This window comes from Staurois parvus, unplaced genomic scaffold (assembly GCF_062004578.1).
Source record: "Staurois parvus isolate SC_StPar_1 unplaced genomic scaffold, SC_StPar_1.0 ptg000017l, whole genome shotgun sequence".
Taxonomy (NCBI): Eukaryota; Metazoa; Chordata; class Amphibia; order Anura; family Ranidae; genus Staurois; species Staurois parvus.
Genome location: NW_028317813.1, coordinates 13,729,172 through 13,754,908, shown reverse-complemented (window position 1 = coordinate 13,754,908; position 25,737 = coordinate 13,729,172). Strand labels below are relative to the sequence as shown.

Genomic DNA, 25,737 nt, shown 5'->3' with positions numbered 1-25,737 from the left:
GTTTAAAGTTGGTACACCATGGTTTCCAGTTGAATAAACTGTAAACCTCGTACAAATCTTTAAACAAGTGAACACATACTGCAGTTTTAATCTAGTTTAAGTGCTCCCTAGTTATCTTTTCTTTTTTATTATACTCAGGCAGGCCAATTTAATGAGGTCACTAACAATACCTGGCTTTTGTCTGCTTTCTTAGCAGCACCAATATTTTTGCTTTGCAGTACATTTGAAAAAAAAGGCTGCTTGGTCTGTTTTGTAGACTGGTTGTAACGAAGCAATATAAGCCCCTATCAAGGGACTGTCCTAATATGTCTAGCACTGCTAGTTACTTAAAGTTTTGCCATCTCTTTTTAGGGGAGAAACAAATGCGGCTTAGCCTGGCTGATCTTCCTTATGAAATGAACTCCAGTTTTGAGAAGGATATGGAAATGGTCCCGCATCATCCTCTTGACCCCACTTACGGGAACGCTTTAGCTTTTGTTGGAGGTCCCATGCGTTTACCTCCCACAAACTGCATCTCAGAGATCACCCCAGTTATTAGTTCAGTTTACACCCAACTCCAGCCTATGTCAGGGAGGCCAGAGATGCCTGGAAATCGAGAAGCAGCAGAAGGCCATGAAGACATGCCAGATGGAACATCAAGTCATTACAGAGGAAGGACTGAGCAAGGAGCTTCTCCTACCAATGGATGCCAGGACTCTGCAACAGACACAGAAAGCAACCATGAGGAGAGGGGCTCTCAGGCCACCAGTAGCAGGCAAAGTCCTGCCTATGCCAAAGAGGACCAGAAACTCCCTGAATCAGGAGTGGTGATCAATCCATCACGCCCTGGACCTGGCACAGCCAAAGAAACCCTAAGAGTACTGGGAGTGGATGGCGAGCCTGTTAAGGTATTCAAGTGTGAACACTGTCGGGTGCTCTTCCTAGATCATGTCATGTTCACTATACACATGGGTTGTCATGGCTTCAGAGACCCTTTTGAGTGCAATATTTGTGGTTATCACAGCCAGGACCGGTATGAGTTCTCATCCCACATTGTGAGAGGGGAACATAAAGTTTAACAGTGGGGACTGGGGTGATGCAAGGCAACTGCCCTCACCCCCACAAAAAGGAAACACAACACCGAGGCTCAGTCACAGCCTATGGTCAACACAGTTTTGACCAGGTGCCCTCAAAATACAGTTCCCTTGAAATGTTTTTATCTTGATTTTATATTCTGCAGACTAGTGAAATATGGACCCTGTAAGCACTTTTTATTTTGTTTTTCTTTGCATCGTATTACTTGGCACTACTGTATTTTTTCTTCTTTTATACAAAAGAAAGTATGTGATCGCATTGAAATTAATATACTGACCATGTGGTAGGTATTGTGGTTGAAAACATTAAATGTGTAGATAAAAGACAGTGGTAAATGCTAGTACAAAAGGTAGCAAGGCGCTAGGTCCAAAGCAATGTCAGATTATCACATCTATCAGTTTGTTCAGCATAAAAAAAGAATATTGTCTGTCAGAGCTAGTAGATTACTTTATGTGGTAAGTTATAAAATCTCGCCTTTGCCAAAGAATATCTAGCTCCACCATTCTCTTATCTAGGCAGCCTAGCCAGGTCTGTGATCTCACTTTTCTCCACTGCAATTAAAATGCACAGCTTGATTACTGAACCACCTTAGCCTCCAAGGTAGGCAGTTAAAGGGTTCACCTTTTTAATGGATATATATATATATATATATATATATATATATAAAATACCCCATGCATTTCAGCATTCCAAGCACCTTACATATCACTTTTCTCCTGTTGAAATAGTTGCTCCTGCCACCCTCCATACATGTAGAACGTACGCAGCCTGCATGAAAAAATTCACAGTAGCTGGTGAACTAACACTTTAAGGAACTGTCCCGCACTGGTTAACACTCTGTTCATTGTGCTTTATCCTCCTGTCAGCAAGCTCCCAGTATTGGACTGGACAAAGTAGTAGAGCCTGATTGGTTCGCCCTTTCATCTATGAGTCCTCCCTGGCAAGGGATTACAGGAAGATAAAATAAAGATGAAAAAGGGGTATTTATACTAGCTGTGTTTTAAGAATATATGTATTGGTATTTATTGGAGACCTAATTGGATTAAAAGGTAATGGTTAATATATGCTGGGATTTTTGATTAAAGGTTTTATAAGGTTTTAAGCGGCATAGCAGGAAAATAATTACATATGGCCTTATAAATAACAAACACATCAGGAATAATCTTTAAGTGGATCTGAATGTTCAGAACCCAATATATGTTGTTAGTTTGGTTTACATATCTGTAAAGTTTTGTTTGATTTATGCACTTATAGCACCTTGCTACCCTTTGAGTTGCATTTGTACTACAACAGAGAATGTTATGCTGTTGTGGCTCTGCCACCAGTATGTCACTTGTTCAGCAGAAGGATACAATTAGAAAAAATATAAAAACTGAAATGGAATGCTTTACTTCTAGCCAGACAAATTTCAGTTGTCCTTTTTTAGCACTCTCTGTGGGCTTCACTTTCCATCAGTTTTTATACTTTAATATTTTCTACTTTTTGGGGTTAGCAACATTTGGCCCAGTAGATGCAACACATATACTGTACATCTCTTGCTAGCCATTAGATGGTAGAAAATATATTTCTGTAGATATGATTTGCCTTCCTCTGCTCAAGTTGTTTATTTTGTATGTTATGGTCTCCTAATTTCAGTGTCCAGTGGCTTCTGATTGCCGGTAAGGACTAGTGTTGCTGCACTATTTTCAGACTAGCTCTGGATACTCACGGAACAAGAGTAGCACCTTAAAAAGACTGTTTGGGAATAATAGATTTTGCCCTTAAGCCTCAATATGGAATAGAATACTTCTGTCCATTCTGATGTGTTTACTCTTTGCACTGACTGAAAAACTATTTAAGAATAGTTTCTAACTCGATAAACAGAAATATGCTACCAAATGTAAATTTGTGACCCTTTTTTTAATTGAATGATACTTTTATTAGTCTTATTTTTCCAGGTATATTTATTTCCCTTCTATTTGTTAGGCATATTGAAAGGTGAGCATTTGGCCTTGGCCATCCTTCATTTTTTTTTTAAATTTCCTATCATGGCTAAATATGTCGGTCTTATAGGTCTCTATGTATTGAAATGTTGTTATTAACAACCAGATGTTCTACTCAGCCACCTATCGGCTTCAGACCTGGTCTAACAGTTTGAATCCGATTAGTGGTTGTGAAAAAATATCACCTTTTCTTGATATTTAAGCCCCAGAGAAATGTGTGTACCCAACAACCTCCCTTTTGCACATAAAACTGCATACAGCATTATTTTTGTAATACAATGAGCAGTATCCTACATCAACTTGTTCAAGTTTATTGTTCACTGATCAGCTTTCAGTAATGTGAAATCTGGTTGCTATGGTAATGCACTGTATGTAAGACAGTTGATTTTGTGCTGTCTTACAGAAACAAAATAAATGTCACCAGCAACCAGCACAGTGCAGATGTCCAATAAGGGTCTGTAGCTTTAATTCTCACTCACATAATTACAGCAAAGTGATGTTTTGGAGTCTCGCAGGACCCCTTCATCAGGTGTGTGCCTGATGAAGGGGTCCCGTGAGACCCTGAAATGTTGCTTTGCTGTAACTATGTGCGTAAGGTGTGCTGGTGACATTTATTTTGCTCTGACTTTCTCAGTTCCAGCCGATGGTCACTGCAGCAGCCGTCTATACATACAGCCATCTTGTGTCGCAGGAACGTGTGCGCTGGGAAATTTAAAATTTCAATCTTACAGAATCAGTCCAATATTTCATTTCAGAGATGTACTTTGATAAGCAAACTGTATTTGCCAGCTAAAACCTTTTTTTTTCTTAAAATTGTACTCTTAATTTGTTTCTTTATATCTGACATTCTAGTGATTGTTACCAGCTCACGTCCACTTCATAACATTTCCTTTTCCCCCATTGTACTGTCTTTAAACTTATGGGTTTTAAATGGCACAATAGACAATTGCATCACCCACTGAAACAAGGCAAATACGCAAGGGCTGTTTTATACCTCTCACTGATAAAATAACTGGTGGAAAATGAGAACAAAAAACTAAATCTGCCACTGCATAGCAGGCACCATAGTGCTGTTGTCCCTTCTGTGTTCCAACGGAGCTCTCAATATTCCCACTCCCTAAGGTTTGACAGGAAAAGTAAAAAAATGCAAAGGGTCAAATAAGCTCCCCGACCCCACTGTGTAGGCTTGATGATTGGCACCAATCACTGTATTGTGGGAAACACAGATGCCTTACTATGTTCTGCATATGTAGATGTAATCTCTATATTATTAAGGCTCTATCGGCAGATTTTAGTAGAGGAGGTAGAGGTAAGGGCAGGCCTTTTCCCTACAGGATTCTAGTTCCAGAGCTTGAAATTCAGCAGGTTTAGCAAGGACCAGACGAATTTTTGATCAACTTCTGTCAAAGGGACATGCAGCAGCTGATCAGTTTGATCTGAAAGCATTTGGTACCACTGTCGGAAAACAATGTCCTGGTGGGATGGGGGCCATTCCTCCATCCACTTTGGTTGTTCCCTCTTGAGGATGAAGAAAGGTACAAACAGGTGCTGGATGCGGACAGGCACCTAGCTCCCATGTGAAAAGCCCATGAATTATTCCATTGACATAAACGGGGCATCAGAAGAATTGTAGTGTTACTGCAGCATCAGTGAGGTCATCATCTAATCCATATTGGCAGGCTAGATGATTTGCACCAAATTATTTTAACACACCTAGCATCCCAGAAGGAACCTATAAAAACAGCAATGGAAGAAAAAGCTACATGAATATTTATTTGTAATATATTCTCATCAGTTCTCATTTTCCAAATTCAGCCATACTTGCTGCAACTTAGTGGTCCTACAGAAGGCAGCCATGGAACAGCTTGCATTGCAATACATTTGCAGTTGAGTGCTCGCAAAATGTCTCCTTTTATTATACACTTTTTCTCTGACAGTTCAGATTGAAGCTAGTTTCAGTGTACATTTGTGATACGTCATATCTTGAATTGGTTTGCCAAAATGCCTGTGTCGTGAACAAGAAACACTACAAAAGGGGTATGGGGTACGTTTTTATATATAATTTTTCACTTACCTTTTTAGTTTAAATATATTTATTTCTTCTAGTTATAGTTATGTATTTCCAATATTTCTGGTAATTCATTGTTTTTGTACCTTGTGTTTATCCTGTTGAGGGTGGCAAAGGTTGAGAGAGGTTTTTTTTCCTCATTATTTCTTTTCAAGCTAAATTTATAATAATTTTAAAATTCCTCTATTATTTGTTCTTTTAAATTGCAGTCTCTTTGGCAGACAGCCTCCTGTCCCATTGACTACTAAGTCATTGTTGTAAGCTAAATCTTTGAACTGAAACTGAACCATTTTTCTCTATTTAATTTCATGTATTTCAATAGAAAATCTGCTTGAAGTTGAAGATACCTTAAGAAGGAAAGTGGGAAATTTTAGCTGACAGCAATGTCCCAGAGGGACAAAAGGGAAAAAAGTGAGGAGCAAAAGCGATTAAAAACCCAACTGTTCTAAACAAAACTAACAGTAGTTTTTAAAAGTGTTCAGTTTATCTTTGGTGCTTCTGAAGATGACCTTAGTATATTAGACATCATTTATCTACAGTTTGCACTAAAAATTTTCAGAAACAAGTTTCTAAAAAGTTTTGTTTTTAAGACTCTTTTGAATCCGTAATTTCAGATATAAAAATTGAGTACATGATAATGCTCAGTAAACTGTGCTACATTGCTTTATTGTGTTCTGTACGTGTAAAGTTTCTGTACAATACTGAGAGTTTTATCACCACAAATATTGAAAGGTACCTATAAAATTCGTATACTGAAATGGGAATTGGCCAATCCAAGTAACCAATAATCAGAACTGCTACTAACAACACTGAGGTATAAGAGACATTGGGGCCTATTCAGTGAAGCGATGCTCTTGGAATAATATTACGCTAGTGCAGTTATCCTTTTCAGGGCCCGTCAAACAGAATTTTTGTAATCTGTTCTTACTTGAAACACTGTAGCCTGTGAATCATCACTGGATCACCACTCTCCAAAGTTTTCATAATCCTGCACCTTGTCAGAGCAAAACCTTAAATACAACACTACAGAAATGTATACATTTTAAAATACGAGCAAAAAGTACTATATAACTTGATAAATCCAGGAAGTATTTTATAAAATGTTTTTCACTATTGATTATATGTGGTGGTGTTTTTTTTATTCTCCAGCAGCTGTCATTTTTAGGAAATGGTGCATACAACCTATCCCTCCAAAGGTAGGCCTAAGCCTTTCACCACCTTTATTTTTGGGCTTTAAACCAAAGGATTTTAGTAAACCTGAAGATTTCAGAATCTGATTTGTAAGGCTAATTCTTTATCTCTCCCCCCACCCCCCTACTTTTTGGGGGTTTTTTGTTTGTTTAATCAAGGTTTCTGAAGTGTGAAGCAAAGCACAATGGGGCTGATTTACTAAAGGCAAATAGACTGTATTGTACAGTTGCTTCAGGTCTTAGTAAATGAGGTAAAGTTTCATTTTACAACGAATATCCCATCACATGAAAGGAAAGTAAAAATATTTTTTGCTTGCATGTGATTGGTTGATGGAAGTCAGCAGAGCTTCCCCTCAATTACTAAGCTCTGGAGCAACTGCACTTGCAAAGTACACTGTCTGTTTACCTTTAGTAAATGGCTTCTCTATATGCCTGTCTTTTAGTTTATTTAAAAAAAAAGTCTTTTTTTTTTTTTTTTTTTTTTTTTTAAATCCCCAAACTGCATCTTCAAATTCACCTGTCACCTAGCTAATTCTTTCAAAAAATACTGTGCTAGTAAAGAAGCAAATATTTGCCTCTGAGGCCACCAAACACCATTTTCCTGAAGAAAGATCTCTGACTGAAATTGATTTTGAAACCAACATCTCCAAGGATGTCAGTTTCCTTGATCCCTTGCTGTGCTTGCTGGTTCCTCGTGTCATCTCCCACATCTGTACAGGGTACAGTTGGGACATGAAGTTCAGCAGGCAGAACCACTGATTGCTGCAGGAGACACAAGAGATCAACATTCCTGGAAGTGTCAGTTTTAGAAGTAAATTTGGCTGGGATTACTCTTCAGTAGTGGTGCAGACAGCAGAAAAGATATGAATTTAATGCTTGGATTGCTTTAATGGTTGAAAGAAAATGTCATATTTCTTGAACATTTTGAGATGAAGCCTCATTTGCTAGGGACCAGATTAGCAATTTGCTTTTTTCTTAAATCTCCCCTCCTGTACCTAAAATGAACCTGTGTTTCACCCATACAGGGTAACACAAAAAGTTCACTTTAATGTAGGCCCCTGCCGCTGCTTATGTTTGCATTCTCTTCACTGCCTTGCCACTGTATTTTTCTGAAGAAACAAAGTGACATACCTTGTACTTTCATGTATGGAGAGTCATGTGGCTCACTCCCTCTCACATAAGTGCATTGTGATTGGGTGCTAAGGCATCCAGCATTGTCACATGGGAGTGAGGAAAGATTCTCCTTGGTCCAAATCTCGACTTTCTGTTTATACAGGGCTTCTTCACATTGTTCCTTCAGGAGAGCAAAGACAACTGTACGTAGCTGCAGATGCTGGCATTAAAGCATGTTGCTTTTCCTTTAATGAATGAAGCAGAGCTAAATTCTTTCCATTTGTTTTGTTCTTAAATAAAATGCCTTGCCTTGCTGAAAGTAACTGTATATCCTTGCTGCACTAAACCTTAGTTGTATAAATGGTTCTATAGTGGTCTCTAGGTGGTAAATATGATAACTGTTTTATGTTGTATAGATGATGGAGCTCCAGGGGAGGATCCATTTCTGGGTCACTAGATTGTGGAATCCATTTAAAGGGATTTTCACCTGACTTCGAAATTCTGTTTGTTGAAGATTTCATTTATTTTCCTTATTTTGATCCATCACTACCAGAAACATCACTTTAAAGCTTCCATAGTCATCCTACACTTGTTATTGCCTATTTCTCTCAAGCTAACTAGAGCAGGCAATTTCAAAACATTTATGTACAGAAGAACTTTCTACTTGCACCATTGAAATGGTTATTGCAGGACAACTAACAGGTGTTTAACAGTTTAGTTGACTAGATAATGTGTAAAAGTTCATCTGATCACTTAAATATGTTCATATCATGTTTTACTGTTTTTACCATTGGGTTTTGGGTGTACAACTATTTTCAGAATTGCTAAGCATCCCATGTTCTGTTTGTTGTAAAAAAAAAAACCACAGGCAGTGCTATGGGTACATTTTGAGAAGCCTCGTTCACCTCCATTCTAGAGAAAAAGCGTTTTGTGTTGTGGCAGCTTCAGAAACTCTCTGGCCTAAAATCTGCCACAAGGGCTGCAAAATAGTCTTGCTACTCCAGGAAATGCAGTGCCTGCAAAGCATGTGAATCATTGGGTTATTGTGGTCTTTGCTGTGACTCCTTCTGTCCAGGTTTTTAGCTGTTGACCTTTTGCTTTGATAAAAACTGCTAGTGCAATGTCCCATAATCCAGGTCACAATTCATTTGGGTATGTTTATGCACAAGAGTTGTCTTTCAAGGTTTACTGGTTTACTAACATCTTACTATGGTAAATTGGTGCACACTGCCCATTCTGATGTTGCCAATGGAGAAAATGTATATCACCAAGTCTATTTGCACTGTATAACTGGAGCTAGTGGGACTTGATATGTCTAAAACTGAAACCCAACTAATCCTGGCTATTCTCTGAAATCCAACTGATGCCAGCAATTCCCTATGCTATACAAAAGTGTGTGAATCAGGTAATGTATGCTTATAAAGCTGGTTGTAGTGAGAATCTTTAAAGTGCTAAAATCTGGAGCTTGACCATAGTCCTCTTCTGGGTGTGTACTAAATTACTGTAGCATTAACAGGGAGAATTGTCTGGTTTTGAGGGACAGAATGTGTATTCTGTGATTGTGGAAATAGAAAGTTTTTAGATCTTTGAGAAAAATATGCCTTTTGTATGGTACCAAACCTCAGTGTGTCCTTCATATTTTGATAGCATTTATAGTGTCCACAAGAACATGAAGTGCACTTTTCTAATCTACATTCGTGTAGTAGTTCTTTAAAAAGGGTGTATGCTCCTAAGTAGTAATGTTCCAGTTCTTGTCACCAAAATTCTTTCACATCACTATAAAAATGTGCTTTAGTAAGGTACTATATGCTCCTGCTTTACACTGTGAGCCAATTACTTTCATCAAGCAGGAGCTAAAGGTTAGAGTCGAAGGGGTACTTGTACATAGGTTTATATCCCAGTTCATCAGCTGTGAGCATTTTTAAATCTATCGAATTACAGGAATTCTGTTGGACCTGATAAAAAAGGCCATTAACCCTCATATAGTCACTCAGAAGGGCTTCAAATTAGCTGATTAGGACCTTGACTTCATAGAGTAGTGTTGAATGGCTTGCACAGCTAAGTCAGGTTTTACTGACCCTGATGAATTTTGTTGAATGGCCATATACATATGGTTGTGTGACCTAAAACTGGATTATGCCTAAAAATGTTTTTCTGAAATAAATTAGTGGCTCTCTGTTGGGATCAGGGTGATTCTACTAGTCGGAATTCAACTTCCATTCTCAATACTGACAGTTTTTTTTCCTTTAAACATATATATATATATAAAGAGCCTGGTGCTCATTACCGAAAATTTGTTATAAAGCTGCCTTTTTTTTTTTAATATATAAACAAGGCTCGATATATGTGCTTGTTGTATAAGGGCTTTATTATGAACCAGAGAGAATCTACATTGCTGTGCTTAAATTCATTGTTGCATAACTTTACTTTATAACTTAATATGATCAAAACAAAAAGTCAATGTTCCTTGTTCCTAACATTTAGCACAAGTGCAATATTTCCAATGTTTTTAGATTTTTTTTTTTTTTTTTTCTTCTGACAATTTGTTTAAGTTTTGATTTCTCCCCTTTTTTTTGTGAGGCTAAACCTGCTTAAAAGAAGAAAAATTGCTGCAAAGCGTTTTTTTGTAACTGTAACATAGTGTAAGTAAACATTTGTGTAATGGAGATACTGTATGTTTTGTATTGTTCTGGCTGAAGATCTGTTATAAATAAAACCTGAGTAATTTATCGTGCTGTTTCTTTCCATGATAGTTCTTAAACAGAATACATTAGTTTGTAAGTTGCGGCATATGTCTGTAGCTTTAAAGCATAAGTATGCATCCGAAGGGATTGTTGGCAGCAGTCCAAGCTCCAGGTTTGTCAGACTAGTTTTAGCTAGCTATTGGTATATTCATAATTTCCATATTTAATTTTTCATCTTTTGATTACGAGTTTCATGGTCCATGATTTTTGCAGCTCTGGAAAAGCCAAAAGAGAGGAAAAAAATGCACAAGACTCTGGGGAAAAACTGTTAAAAATAATTTTTGTTTCATTCTGTTAGTTTGTATTTTTGCTTTTTTAGGGTGTACGTTTAAATTCAGCTTTCATTGCCTATTACCACCGAGTTTTCACTGTACTGAAGTTTATACTTCAGTATTTTTATTGAAAATTGGTATACAGTGGTATACATGGAAATAAACAATTTTCACCTACATGGTGAAATGGTGTGCATAAACATATTCAGAGAGCATATAGGCACATGAAAAACAAAAATATTAGTCAATGACATTATATACAGAAACTACCATCCCCACCTGGCAGCAAACGTTTCAGCAGTCATTGAATAAAGTCATTGCCATAAAAATTTTACCAACAGTATGAAAACCAATTCAGAAAGAAAAAGGATTAAGATTAGAGAAATCACAAGAAAAGATACAGAATAGGACAGAAAAGAGGGGGAGAAGGGGAGAGAAGAAAAAAAAAAAGGGGGGAGGGAGAAGGAGAGGGTCAGCCGCAGTAATATTAGGTTATGGAGATATATCTGCTCCATGGTACCCACGTCACCTCAAATCTAGAAACATCATTATTGACAATGCTTGTAAGTTTATCGTTTACCATTATCCAATTTATTTTTTGTTTAACCCTGTCTAGTGGGATCAGTGATTGTCTCCAACTTCTAGCTATGGTAATGCGTACCGCCAGTAAAAGGTAAAGAATTAATTTAGTCGATTTTTTTGGGAACATCAGCGGGAAGCAAATGAAATAAGGCCACTTCCGATGAACTACAAATATTAAATATTCCTGTTACCGAATAGATGAAATTAAACACTCGGATCCAAAACCTATTCACAACCAGACACTTCCACCAGATATGGAACATAGTGCCCTCTTGTCTGCAGTGTTGGAAGCAACTAGGTGATACTGAAGGGTACATTTTAGCGAGGCGCGTAGGAACTAGATACCAGTGAAGTAGCGTTTTATAATTGGCTTCAATCAGAGCAGTATTAATCGAAATCTTTGATAAAGTGTGGGCCGCATTCCGCCAAGTATCCATTTAGTATAATTTAGTAAGTGGATCAACAAGGGAAGCATAGATAATGGACAAACGACCCCTCATCATCCCAGTTGCCCCACAGGAGACGTCTAAAGGAGTGAGTGTGCAAGGTTCTGCGATTAATTTAGGTTTGCTAGAGATAAATGAGATAAGTTGATAGTAGCAAAATAATTCCCCAGAAGGCATCTGATACTTTGTCAAAAAACAATGGAGAGAACGAGGACGGAACCCATCCAGGTAGTCTCCGATACACAGCAAACCCTTATTCATCCACCATTGAAACACAGACGGTGTTAAGCCAGGAATAAACTCGGGATTATAAAAAACTGGAGCTAGTGGGGTATGTGGGGAGAAGAAAGGTTTGCGAGCCCGCCATCTATCCCACACCGTTAATAAATAAGACAACGTAGGACACAGAATAGGAGGACGTAATCGACTGGGGAGCCACATAAGAGCACCAATAGCATAAGGGGTGGCACGATAAGGCCTCGATGCCAACCCACTGGGGACATAACCCCTGGCGGTAGTGCAAGATAACTGCGCTATCTGAGCCGCCTGAAAATAGGCCAGGAGATTAGGAAGTCCCAAACCGCCATGCCTTTTTAGGGAAAATAGAGTTGACTTGTTTACCCTAGGACGTTTGCCCCTCCAAATGAATCTAGAGACTGCAGCTTGTAAAAGTAAATTACCACCGATTTTGAGGTTTTGTTTTGAAGGTCTGATGCTGAAGCAGATCAAAAAAATGTCCACTGTACTGTATTTTGGTGTATTTTTTTTTTTTTTGCTTGATGCATTTTCTGATGCATAAAAATGCACGTTGATGCACATTTTAACGGGCTTTACAATGCACTTTACCTGACGTTTGTTGACTGTGAGTGTCATGTTGCTGACTGATGTGCATTGACACATTTTCGTTTTGGTTTGGAAAAGAAAATGGGGCAAAAATGTAAAGGTGTGAATTCAGCCTTATAGTCGCTGCACACTTTTAACCCCTGTCTGTTATGCTCACAAATTACACATTGAATTTTTTTTTTTTGTGAGGGAAAAAAAAAACAAAACAGGCCCTGGGGTTTTTATAGCAGCAGTGAGCCTAAATTAGAACAGTGGGCATTCAAATATTTACATATTTTTTGCAGTGTTGGTGGAACTACGCTTTAAGAATAAGTCTGCACAAACCTGCCACATTGCGTCACGCCATCCACTGCCCATGTCCTGAAGAAGGAAAGCTGCTCTTCTGGTTCAAACCAGGGGAAACCCCTTAATGGGGCAAGAGGGGAGACCGGAGGTGACAATTGGCCATGTCTGTTCAGCACATCCCAAAGAGTCAGGGCTTGGGTGGCGGTGGGAGAAGCAGAAGCAGCCAACCCTCTGAATAAGAAGGGTAGCCATGGAGCATGGGACAAGTTACGTCCGGCCAAGCACTTCTCCAGAGGAACCCAAAGTTTATCGTTAACATGGTGATGCCAATCCAAAATCCTCTGTAACGCCAAGGCCTTGTAGTAGTGGTGAATGGCAGGGATTTCCAGACCACCCATTTGCTTAGGGCGCTTCAAAATGTGGAATGCCAAACGGGGCAAAGCTTTTTCCAGCCACTCAGGGAGGCAGGAGTGGAACAACCGGCACAAGTTTGCACGATATGTTATGCCACAGGTAAAACTTCTGTAGCACTAACATTATTCTAGCACTGAAGTTACTTTTTGGTTTATATTTATTTTTGCTAATAAAAAGTCTTGTGCATTTTTAATGTCACCTGCTTTATTGCCAGGCAACTAAATATGGACTTCACAAGTCCTCTTGTCAGCAGATTCCTTATCTGCAAATATGTGCTCCAGCAAAGCTGATTGGCTCCCTAAGGATTTCTGAACACTAAACCAAAACAAGTTTAGGTATTTGCATGAAAAGTAACCCTAATAGTTAAAGTGGAATGCCAGTTAGAAAATCAGAATGTGCACTTGTTTAGTATGTGTAACAACTAAAACTTTTGTACAATGCATTGTCTTAATTGCTGATTATCCAGATTAGAAACAGTGGTCTACTGTTACACAACCCAAAAGCTTATGTCTTTTTGTTTGCAGGGCAGCTGTTGGGCATCTCCACAGGCTCCTATTATTGTCTTTTCCAGAAGTGACCTACCTAGCTCGCAGGCGCAAGCATTGGTGCTGATGGATGGACAGGATGGGGACTGGAGCTCCGGCAGGGCTAAGCAGAGCTGTGCTGAAATAATTATACGGACACAGACAATGGTTTGAGGAAGTCCCTGTGAGCAGCCACATTCAGCTGCACAGGCACACTGTTGTTGGAAAAGCTCAAGATGTTTTTGATTGTCTACAATCAAAAATATCCTGAGCTTTTCCAACAACAGTGTGCCTATGCAGCTGAATGTGGCTGCTCACAGGGACTTCCTCAAACCATTGTCTGTGTCCGTATAATTATTTCAGCACAGCTCTGCTTAGCCCTGCCGGAGCTCCAGTCCCCATCCTGTCCATCCATCAGCACCAATGCTTGCGCCTGCGAGCTAGGTAGGTCACTTCTGGAAAAGACAATAATAGGAGCCTGTGGAGATGCCCAACAGCTGCCCTGCAAACAAAAAGACATAAGCTTTTGGGTCGTGTAACAGTGGTTTTTAGCCCAAAAAGGTAGAAAACAACATATATTTAATACTTTAGCTATATAAATGTGATATTAAAGGGGCACATGACTGTAGGAAGCAAGCAAGCCTTATTGGCTAATTAGCCCTACCTGGAAGAGGTCTTATTAACCTCCACTTTCCTTATCACAAACATGCTAGTATTTATTTATGAATTTGTTGCAAAAATAGCGCTGCACAGGAGTCACAAAAACTGCTTCAATTTGTTTGTGTTTATATGTGTGTCAGTACTAACAATGGAAATTTTTTTTTTTTCATTTTTGTGAATTTGGTGCAGGGCTTCTGACTACATACATACCACCAGAAATGTGCTGAAAATGCCTTAGTGAACCGCCTTAATAACTGTTTTCCCATTTACCTGATCTGTACACTTGTCTGGGGTCAGACACTCAAAGTATTAGGCTAGTGTGTCAGCATAATAACAATAAACTAGCCTTTCTAGTAAGGGCATGCTCAAAATTTCCTAAAGTGGAAGGAAAGGCTTGTTATTTACATGACAAATGAAAGTAATATTTTAAAGTGATTCTAAAGGCTTACATTTAAAAAAAAAACACACAAACATGTTATACTTACCTGCTGTGTGCAGTGGTTCTGCACAGAACAGCCCTGCTCCTCCTCTTCTTGGGTCCACCACTGGTGCTCTTGGCCCTTCCTCCTGTTGGGTGCCTCCACAGCAAGCAGATTGCTATGGGGCACCCAGTGCTCTGTGAGTCCATTCACAAACAAAGCTGCAGCTCGGTCTTCCCCCTCCTTCTCATTGGCTCACTGACTGTGACTTACTGCAGTGGGAGCCAATAGCTCCCGCTGATGTCTCAGCCAATGAAGAGAGGGAATCCTGGGACAGCCGAGACTCCAGGGTACATCGTTGGTTTGAGAAGGGCTTAGGTGAGTATTAAGGGGGGCTGCTGCACAGAGGTTTTTTTTTTTTCCTACCTGCATACAACGCATAAAGGTAAAAAATGTTGAGCCTTTACAACCACTTTAATGAAAAAATATACTTTATATATTAAACTTAATTGGGGTGTATTTTACCCTGTACTGCACCACAGTGCTTGAAAACACTACAATACAGTTCCAATCAAACACTGTGGCTAAGTGGTTAGCACTTCTGCCTAGCAGCACAAGAGTCATTGTTTCGGATCCCAACCACAGCACAGAATTTGCATGTTCTCCCCGTTCCTGCCTGGATTTTGTCTGGGTACTCTGGATTCCTCCAATACTCCAAAGACATGCTGATAGGTTAATTGGCTTCTGTCTAAATTGGCCCTGGTACGTGTATGAATGCGAGTGCGGGACCTTACATTGTAGGGCAGTGACTGATGTGAATGTACAATATATACACTATATTGCCATACGTATTGGGACACCCCTCCAAATCATTGGATTCAGATGTATAAAATCAAGCACCTTTGCATGCAAACTGCTTCTACAAACATTTGTGAAAAAGTGGGTCGCTCTCAGGCGCTCAGTGCATTCAAGCAAGGTACCATGATAGGTTACCATTTGTGCAATAAGTCCATCTGTAAAATTTAATTGCTACTAAATATTCCACGGTCAACTGTTAGTGGTATTATAACAAAGTGGAAGAAACTGGGAACAACAGCAACTCAGTCACGAAGTGGTAGGCCACGTAAAATGACAGAGTGGGGTCAGCGCACAGTGCGCAGAATTCGACAACTGTCTGTAGAGTCAATAGCTAAAGACCTCCAAACTTCGTGTGGCCTTCAGATTAGCACAACAGTGTGCAGTGAGCTTCATGGAATGGGTTTCCATGGCTGAGCAGCTGCATCCAAGCCTTACATCACCAAGTGCAATGCAAAGCGTCGGATGCAGTGGTGTAAAGCACACCTCCACTGCACTCTAGAGCAGTTGAGACGTATTCTTTGGAGTGATGAATCACGCTTCTCTGTCTGGCAATCCAATGGACGTGTCTGGGTTTGGCAGTTGCCAGAAGAATGGTACTTGCCTGACTGCATTGTGCCAAGTGTAGTTTGGTGGAGGGGGGAGTGTGGTGTGGGGTTGTTTTTCAGGGATTGGGCTTGGCCCCTTAGTTGCAGTGCAGGGAACTCTTACGCCATCAGTATACCAAGACATTTTTGGACAATTTTATGCTCTCAACTTTGTGGAACAGTTTGAATGGCCCCTTCCTATTCCAACATGACTGAGCACCAGTCATGGTCAATAAGGTCCATAAAGACATGGATGAGCAAGTTTGGGGTGGAGGAACTTGCCTGGCCTGCACAGAATCCTGACCTCAACCCAATAGAACACCTTTGGGATGAATTAGAGTGGAGACTGCGAGCCAGGCCTTCTTGTCAAGCATCAGTGCCTGACCTCACAAATGCACTTCTGGAAGAATGGTCAAACATTCCCATAGACACACTCCGAAACCTTGTGGGCAGCCATCCCAGAAGAGTTGAAGCTGTTATAGCTGCAAAGGGTGGGCCAACTCAATATTGAACCCTACGGACTAAGACTGGGATGCCATTAATGTTCATGGGCGTGTAAAGGCAGGCACCCCAATACTTTTGGCAATACAGTGTATGTAAAGTGCTGTGTAAACTGATGGTGCTATATAAGTACCTGTAATAGATAAAATAATAAATAAATTATATTCATTACTCAGTGGTAAGATGTCTAATGTGTTGTGCAGAGCACAGTTCCCCAAACCAATTGCAAAGGTCTCTGAACCATCGTGTCATGCATGACACCACTTTACTCTGAAAGCATTTTGTGGCCCCTAAGGTACCACCAAACCACACAGAAATGCAATGTCAGGCATGAAGTGCCTGAGATGACCCCTGCCCTGCACATCCTCCACAGCACCGCAACAAAACTAAAACATTTCAGAAACATTTTAAACTATTTCAACAAGCAACCGGTGTGATAGGGGATATGAAAAATGGTAAAGGGAGGGGAAAAGAGTTCACAGGCCCGAAGCTTCATTGAAAGGACAAAGACACATAAGGGAGAACAGGGGAAGGGGAAATCTTCAGATGATCTCTTCCTTTCAACCACCTCAATAGCGGGCACTTTTACCCCCTTCCTGTCCAGACCGGTTTTCAGTTTTCACCACTCTCACACGTTGAATGATAATTACTCAGTCATGCAACACTGTACCCAAATGAAAGTTTTGTCTTTTTATTTTCACACAAATAGAGCATTCCTTTGGTGGTATTTAATTAGCACTGGATTTTTTTTTTTTTTTGCGCTGTAAATTAAAAAACACAGAAGATTAAAAAAAACGCTTTTTTCTTTGTTTCTGTTATACAATTTTGCAAATAAGTAATTTTTCTTCATGAATTTGGGCCAAAATATATACTGCTACATCGCTTTGGTAAAAAATAATCTCAATCAGTGTGTATTATCTGGTCTGTGTGAAAGTTATAGAGTCTACAGGCTACAGCACCAATCATTGAAAATTGAACACACCTGTTCAAACCTGATGTACTGATGGCCGATCTCATTTCTTGAGACACGAAAAAGCCAGGACAGTACAAATATCCCCCAAATTACCTCTTTTTGGAAAGTAGCTATTCCAAGGTATTTAGTAAGATACATGTTTTTTTGAACCTGTAATTTTTTTCTCACAATTCTTTGGAAAATGAAGAAAGTAAATAATTTTTTCACACAACTGTTATATTAACAGGTTATTCCTCTCACACTTTAAGCTTCACCCTAAAATACATTCTGCTGCTCCTCCTGAGTATGGGGATACCACATGTGTAAGACTTTTCCACAGCCTGGCTACATACAGAGGCACAACATCCAAGTAAGACCTACAGGCGTTCTGGAGGCATAAATTACACATTTCATTTCCTGACTATCACAATTTTGAAGGCCCTAGAGCACCAGGACAATGGAATTACCCACAAAATGACCCCATTTTGGAAAGCAAACACGTCAATGTATATTCTACAAGGTGTAATGAGTCTTTTGAAGATGTAATTTTTTGCCACAAGTTGTCCATTTATAAGATATTTCTTATACATAGCATGTACATACCAAAAATTACACCCTAAAATACATTCTGCTACTCCTCCTGAGTATGGGGATACCACATGTATAAGACTTTTCCACAGCCTGGCCACAGAGGCCCAACATCCAAGTAGGACTTACAGACGTTCTGGAGGCATAAATTACACATCTCATTTCCTGACTACCTATCACAATTTTGAAGGCCATGGAGCACCAGGACAATGAAATTACACACAAAATGACCCCATTTTGGAAAGTAAACATCCCAGTGTATATTCTATGAGGCATAATGAGTCTTTTGAACATGTCATTTTTTTCCATGAGTTTTCAGAAAATGTGGAAAGAAAATGAAAATGTATTTTTTTTTACACAAAGTTGTCCATTTATAAGATATTTCTAACACATAGCATGTACATACCAAGAATTACACCCTAAATACATTCTGCTACTCCACCCGAGTATGGCAATACCACATGTGTAAGACTTTTCCACAGCCTTGCCACATCCAGAGGCCCAACATCCAAGTAGCACCTTCAGGCTTCTAACACATAGCATATAGGTACCAAGAATTACACCCCAAAAATACATTCTGCTGAGCAAAGGGTAAACAAAAAAATGTCCTGTGGTTTTAGTAGTGCAGTTATCCAAAGAGGAGAGCATTGATCCAGTGGTCAGCAACAGTGAAAGGAATCACCCAGGCAGCATGAAGGAATACTGTCCATAGTCACTACAGGCAGCAGGCAGAGATATTGCCAGCACAGCAAAAGCATTGGTCCAGAAAGCAGGGAGATGTGGTCAGCAATAGCCAAATGAGTTGTCCAGGCAGACACATGGTCAGCACAGCGAAAATATCAGTCCTGGTAGTAGGCAGGAACACTGTCCAGAGTACAGATAGCAGACAGAGGTATGATGGCAGTATGTCAGCAGTAGGCAGGAATATCAGGTTTCGGGGCTTGGTCAGGTAAGACCTGGGCACACATGAGTCTTCATCCCACCCAATCTCTTCGAAGCCTCCGGACTAACAGACCCTTTTCCGGGAATTACAAAACCTGGGAAAAAAACAAAAACTTTGTTTTCTCCACTCGGAAAATCTATTCTGGAGCCCCTCACATACATGAGACCCCTGTGTTGTCTTGAATCCAACTAATAGAGTCGCAGGGCATAAGATCAGTTCAGGAGGCAGGCAAATAGCCTGGTCGATTAAGAGGCCGAGGTCAATTCACGTGGAAGACAGAAATGTGGTTCATAGTTCATGTGGCAGGCAGACGCATCGTCAATAAACAATCCAAGGTCAGTTCAGGCGGCAAGCAGAGTCATTGTTGATTAACAGTCCAGGTCATACAGGGAAAAAGCAGATAGTGGACACTGGAAAAATATCTTGACTAATAGTGTAGAGATGTGTGATAGATCCGGAAGCACTCTCCAATACAGAGTCCTGGCTGGGAAGGACATTGGGTACAGTAGTATCAGGTGTCACGGCGAATTTGGTTACTGGAACATACACAACATGTTTTGGGGGGTTTGCGGCCTGTTTTAGTAAGAAGGAGGATATCGGAGAAATGCCTCTCATGGAGTTTGGTCAATGAATCAGAGCGAACTTGTTCAGAGGCATGGCCATACGGATAGAGAAGGGTGTAACAATATCCTCTTGATACTTCAGGTAGGTTAGGGATCTTTGTGTGCACTTAGAAAAGATGACATACGAATTGTACAGGGCTAACTGAAACAAGTAGATGGCAACCTTTTATACCTTTTTACTTTTTATAGTGATCTCCGGGTGGCTAATTATGGCTGTAACATCTGGTCATTCATATCCACCCCCCCATGAACTGGTTATAGTCATGTATATATCTTGGTTTCTGGATGGGACCTTGTCTTGTTTGAAACTCCACCGAGGTGTCATCATGAATTGAAGAAAGGATATAGAAATTGTATCTTTAATCTTTCCACTTTAGAGCTAAAACCTCTTCATTCCGCAAACTGGCTGGTTCACCCCGTTTTAATTTTGTAGTGACCAATCACTGTGGGAAGCCCTTGTGGTTGGCCGTGCTGTCCCACAGGCCAGTTTCCTTCAAATAGAGATGGCGGAATAATGGGAGACTTGTGGAGAAATTATCTACATACAATTGGTAACCCTTCTCGAACAGCTGTTCTATAAGCTGCAAAATAGTTTTGCCACTTGTCCCCATATAGATAGGGCATCCAGGGGAGTCTAGATGGCTGTTCTTTCGCTCATAAATCTTGAAGTTGTAGGTATATCCTGTGGCCCTGTTACATGCCTTGTAGAATTTTACTCCATATTTGGCCCGTTTACTGGGTATGTACTGTTTGATGCCAAGCCTTTCAGTAAAGTGGACTAGGGATACATCCACACAAATATTTTTGTCCAGGATAAACATTTCCTTGAAGGTACAGCAAAAAAAAGTTGATTAGTAGCTGAATTTTGAATAGCTTATCATAATCAGGATGATTTCGAGGAGGGCACTGGGTATTATTATTGAAATGCAAAAACCTCATTATCATCTCATAGCGTGTTCTGGGCATACAAGATGAATAGACTGGCATACTGGTTGGGTAGACCAGTAGACATGGACTTCATTTTGTTTTGTCAGTCCCATGTTTGAAGTAAGCCCAAGAAAAATGTTTAATTCCTCCACAGTGAGGGGTTTCCACACAAATTAATTGGGATTGCTGGCATATAGGTTACACTGCTCCACAATGTAATTTAGCAGATCATTAGTAAAAAATAAATGAAAAAAACAAATTGGGGTATCATTTTCTGCTTGTATCTGAGGGCCTGACTGTGTTTTAAAAGGGGGAATTGTAGGTTCTGCCGAATTAGCAGGCAGCCACGTGGGCTATAAAAGTACATCTGGAAAGCTAGTATGGGCTTTACCTTGTTGTGGATGGGAAACCCTGCTACTAGTGCCTGGCCTATCATCTGGGAATGTGACCCTGCTTGTATTTGCCATGTCACCAGGATTTGTGGTGCTACTGGTGGATGCCTGCCTATCTTCTGGGAGTGCTGCGCTGCTTGTACTCGCCACTGTGCTACTGGTGGATGCCTGCTCCTCCTGAGATCTCCTGAACCTCTTTGTTTGGACTCTCTCCTCCTCAGAATCCATTGCTGACCCACTGCTTTCAACTGGCTCATACTCAGAATCTGAGTCTGACAAAGAGTTCCCTGCTACTCTTGTCCATCATACTCAGTATCTGGAAAGCCTCCTCACTGGTGTAAAATTTTTTAGACATTTTGATGTTCACTGGTACAGATGTTTGACATTGGTACACTGTGACAGATATTGATCACTGGTACAGGTGTGGATTTTACTCTGGTACACTGTGACAGATGATATTCACTGGTACTGATGTGAATTTACACTAGTACTGTGTGACAGATACTGAGCACTGGTAAACTGTGACAGATGTGAATTTGACCCTGGTAGGCTGTGACAGATGTTGATCACAGGTACAGAAGTGGATGAGTACTGGTACACTGTGACAGATGTGGATCACTGATGCAGATGTGAATTTTACACTGGTACACCGTGACAGATGTGGATCACTGGTACAGATATGGATGACCACTGGTACACCGTGACAGATGTGGATCACAGATGTGGAACGCGGGTATGGTGACAGATGTGGATCACTGGCACTGTGACAGATTTAGATCACTGGCACTGTGACAGATGTGGATCACAGGTACTGTGACAGATATGGATCACAGGTACTGTGGCAAATGTGGATCACAGGTACTGTGACAGGTGATTTTAACTCACAAATCAGCTCTGCTTCTCCTCCCTAGTGGGCTCTGTGTGAGGCGAGGCAGAGCCGTTCAACTGAACGGTGGCTTTGTTGACATCACATGATAGCTGTGATTGGACACAGCCATCGTGATCAGAAGGGCCAATCAGAAAGCCCTTCTGCAAAGTGGTGTTGCACTGTGTCCAGGGCACACCAAGAGCGTGCAACTACGTTGCCACGAGGCTGCGCGTGCCCATGTTCTACAGGACATTCAGGGAAGTCCATTCAGAACGGCGAAGATCCCACCTGGCCGTTTATGTGCAGTGGCCAGGTGGGAAGTGGTTAAAGTCCATAAGGTTATAGACTCTTAGCAGACTGTGCACCAGTTTTTGACAGTCTTAAATGGACATCCTCTCCCTCTGGTACTTTCTGGCCCTAAATGTGTCCTTGAAGCAACACATCACCTGCCAGGCACCGTCAGTGTCCTGCTGTGCAATAGTCTATTCAACACACCAAAGTGAGTGATGGTTGTCTGTGGTACAAAGTCTTCTTCTGGTTCCAGAGCCTTCAACAAGTTCTGTGCAAAAGGGCATTCCCTGAAAAAATGCAAAAGCAGTTTCCTACTGGATGATGCAAAAGGGACAGTGCCTGTATCTGCTCAGGTTTCTGGCATGCATGAAAGACCTCAAAGGCATCCCTCCGGGATCACCATCCATGCCAGATCTTTGTGCCTGTTGATGAGTTTCTTTGAAGAAACATTCTTTCAGACCACCTTACAAGTGGCTAGAGGTAGACCAGGAACACATTCTACAATGCCTTCGTCTCTGACCAACGTGTAGACAGTCTTTGGTTACCATAAGTCATGTTTACTTCTTCCAGCCCCTTCACCCTGATAAACTTAAAAGTGTCCAAGTAATACTGAGGAGTGTCCCAGTTGTAGGAGATGGAGCTGTCCCATTTGTCTCATCAAGGAAAGTAATGCTTGCTTTTATTCATCATCATGCAGGGTGGCTCAGTTAGAGTGGGTGACAGCAGAGTAGTTTCAGCTCTCACCCATGATCTTTGAGCAACGCCGCAATTAATTTGAAGCATGCAGACACCGACTCGCAGTGCAGACGAGTGTAGATCGTCAGCATGAGCATCGCCAATCTGAATAGAGAACTGGAAGGATTACAATGTAAACACTACCAAATACAACCCCAATTCCAAAAAACTTGGGACGCTGAGTAAAATATACATAAAAACAGAATACAATGATTTGCAAATCTCATAAACCCACATTTTATTCCCAATGGAAAACAGAAATCATATTCAATGTTTAAAATGAGAAAATTGACCTTTGTAAGAAAAAAAATAAGGTAATTTTTAAGTTGATGGCAGGAATACGTCGTTAAAAGTTGGGACAGGGCAACAAAAAGCTGGCAAAGGAAGAGCTGGAAGAACATTTTGCAACTAATTAGGGTAACCTTCCCTCAGCGTTCCAGGTGGACGCCAGATGGCGTCCTCCCGGGCATACGCAGTTTGCATGCCTGCAGAACCACGCAGCGGCGCGATCTGTCACCGGCCGTGTACCTCGGACACGGCCGATGACAGATCTGAGTACCGGCCCCGTTGCCGGTACCATGTGACCTGCTGTGACCAATCACAGCAGGTCACATGACAGTTGTATACAATGGATGGCTTCATTCATGCCATCCATTGTATACTAGTGTGTCTAGCTGTGAATGGTCACAGCAATCACATGCACAAGCTGGGCCAATCACAGCCCAGCTGTGTCATGTGAGTAGCCATGGCCAAATCGCAGCTAAGCACAAAAAAAAAAAAAAACCCTGAATGAATCGATGTCATTCAGGTAAATGCTTGCTTATGGCAAAGTAATTCTTTGCTATAAGCAAATTGTGTAAAAAAAAAAAAAGATACTGATCACTTCCCCAAAGTAGTACAATGTTACTATGGTAACATTGTACTACTTTGGTCATAGTGAAATATGAAAAACAAAATCTTAAAAAAAAGAAAAGTAATCAAAAATTAAAAATAAAAAAAAATTAAAAAAGTTTTTTTTTCATACTGTCACCAGTCAGTGTCCCTGATCACCGCCATGCCAGTTATATGATGACGCTGTACTGCACTGGTGACAGTATATAAAAAAAAAATAGTGAAAATAATTTTTTACATTTTTTAATTTTCCAAAAAATTATGACAAAAAAATACAACTTCAAAAAACTCGCCATGCCTCTTATGAAGTATGTCGGGCTGTCTACTTTGCAAAAAGTGGTCATTTGGAGGATATCTGTACTATTCTGACATTCTTGGACCTCAAGAAATTAGATTGGCCATCAGTACTTCAGGATTGATCAATTTTCAGATCTATACAATAGTTTGTGAACTCTATAACTTTCCTACAAACTAAATAATACATCCTAATTTGGGTTATTTTCACCAAAGACATGTAGCAGAATACATCTTGGCCTAAATTTATGAAGAACAATTATTTATTTGCAAACTTTTATAACAGAAACAAAGAAAAACATGTTTTTTTTTTAATTTCAGTCTTTTTTTGTTAATTTAGCAAAAAATAAAAATCCCAGCGGTCATTAAATACCACCAAAAGAAAGCTCTAGTTGTGTGAAGAAAATGATAAAATTTTAGTTTGGGTACAATGTTGTATGACCACGCAATTGTCATTCAAAGGGTGAGAGCGCTGAAACCTGAAAAATGGCCTGGGCAGGAAGGGGGTAAAAGTGCCCGGTACTGAAATGGTTAATTGGCAACAGGCCAGTAACATGACTGAGTAGAAAAAGGTCATATTAGGATAAGTTCACCTTTTGGATATTAGGATAAGTTCACATTTTTGTGCATTTATTATTTTTGTCCAAAGAAGCCCGGGAAGCATTGCACCAGCAATCAGTAGATCGCTGATGTCATGCAGGTCTTCTGCAGACCTGTCAGAATATTAGTTTGCCATACAGGATGTAGGAGAAAGCAGATATACTGACAGGAAGCTTCAATGAACTACCATGGTGCTCCACAGTGCCGTGGTAGTTCACTGAAAACTACAAGCCCACAGCCGCTAAGGCTGTCGGGACTTGTAGGCACTTATTCACAGAACTCTGTGCTGTGCGGTTTTCAAATCTGACAGTACGGGAAAAGTTTTCCCTGTATTGTCACAGGGGTGAGGGGCAGCGGCTATGAGAACGTGTTACATGTTCCACCTTAAAAACAGGTGGAACACGTAACATGTTCCAAAGGTGAACTTATCCTTTAAAGTGTCTCATAAGTAAAGATGGGCAGAGGTTCACTAGTCTGTGTAAAGCTGCAGCTACAAATTGTTGAACAATTTCAGAATAATTATTTAAAATTGTAACGTAAATGCTGGATGCAATAACTAAAAGCAAGTCATATACACACACACAAACACAATCGACAGGTCGTCACACACAGGTACTTTTAACCAGCATTTACCCCATTACATATTCTACGCATGTAGAAGACCCTCTACCAAATGAACACTTGCCCTGGCACATCATCGCATTCACCCGGAACTCCAAGAAATAACAGAATCCAACTGCAATATTCTTGCACTGTCAAAAACTCCACTTTTATTATCACATGACACACAGGAGGATATATCTTATAGTCATCACAGTCTGCATAATAACACACACCAATAATAATGTGAGCATTACAGCATGAAATAGACATATCATTTGACAGTCAAAGCATAGAATGAATACATTACCAAAGCTATGTAAAGGAGGGAAGGAACAGATCCCATTGGAACCATAATACACAGGGGGTCATGGGGAAGCCTTAAACACGACCAGTCGATGAGCCCATATAGCCTTGGCAAGAGTCCCAGCATCAGAGCGTCCCTCGTCACTAGGAGGCTCCCAATCGATCCTG

General features: G+C 40.4%; 1 protein-coding gene and 1 long non-coding RNA gene across 8 annotated transcripts in view; one reads left to right on the top strand and one right to left on the bottom strand.

Annotated features, from left to right (window-relative positions):
* IKZF4 (IKAROS family zinc finger 4) overlaps positions 1-10,157 on the top strand; it is a 38,415-nt gene extending 28,258 nt beyond the window's left edge. For all 7 annotated transcript variants that reach the window (XM_089680110.1, XM_089680083.1, XM_089680078.1 and 4 more), the window contains one exon: positions 352-10,157. In XM_089680110.1, the coding sequence (XP_089536236.1) occupies positions 352-1,058 (707 nt within the window). In that variant the 3' untranslated portion in view covers positions 1,059-10,157. The remainder of the gene's footprint in view (positions 1-351) is intronic.
* On the bottom strand, positions 9,777-25,737 carry LOC149473333 (uncharacterized). The gene is made up of 2 exons (XR_016313145.1): positions 25,574-25,737; positions 9,777-10,386 (listed from the first exon to the last, which is right to left on the bottom strand). It is a non-coding gene; the product is annotated as an uncharacterized LOC149473333 (long non-coding RNA).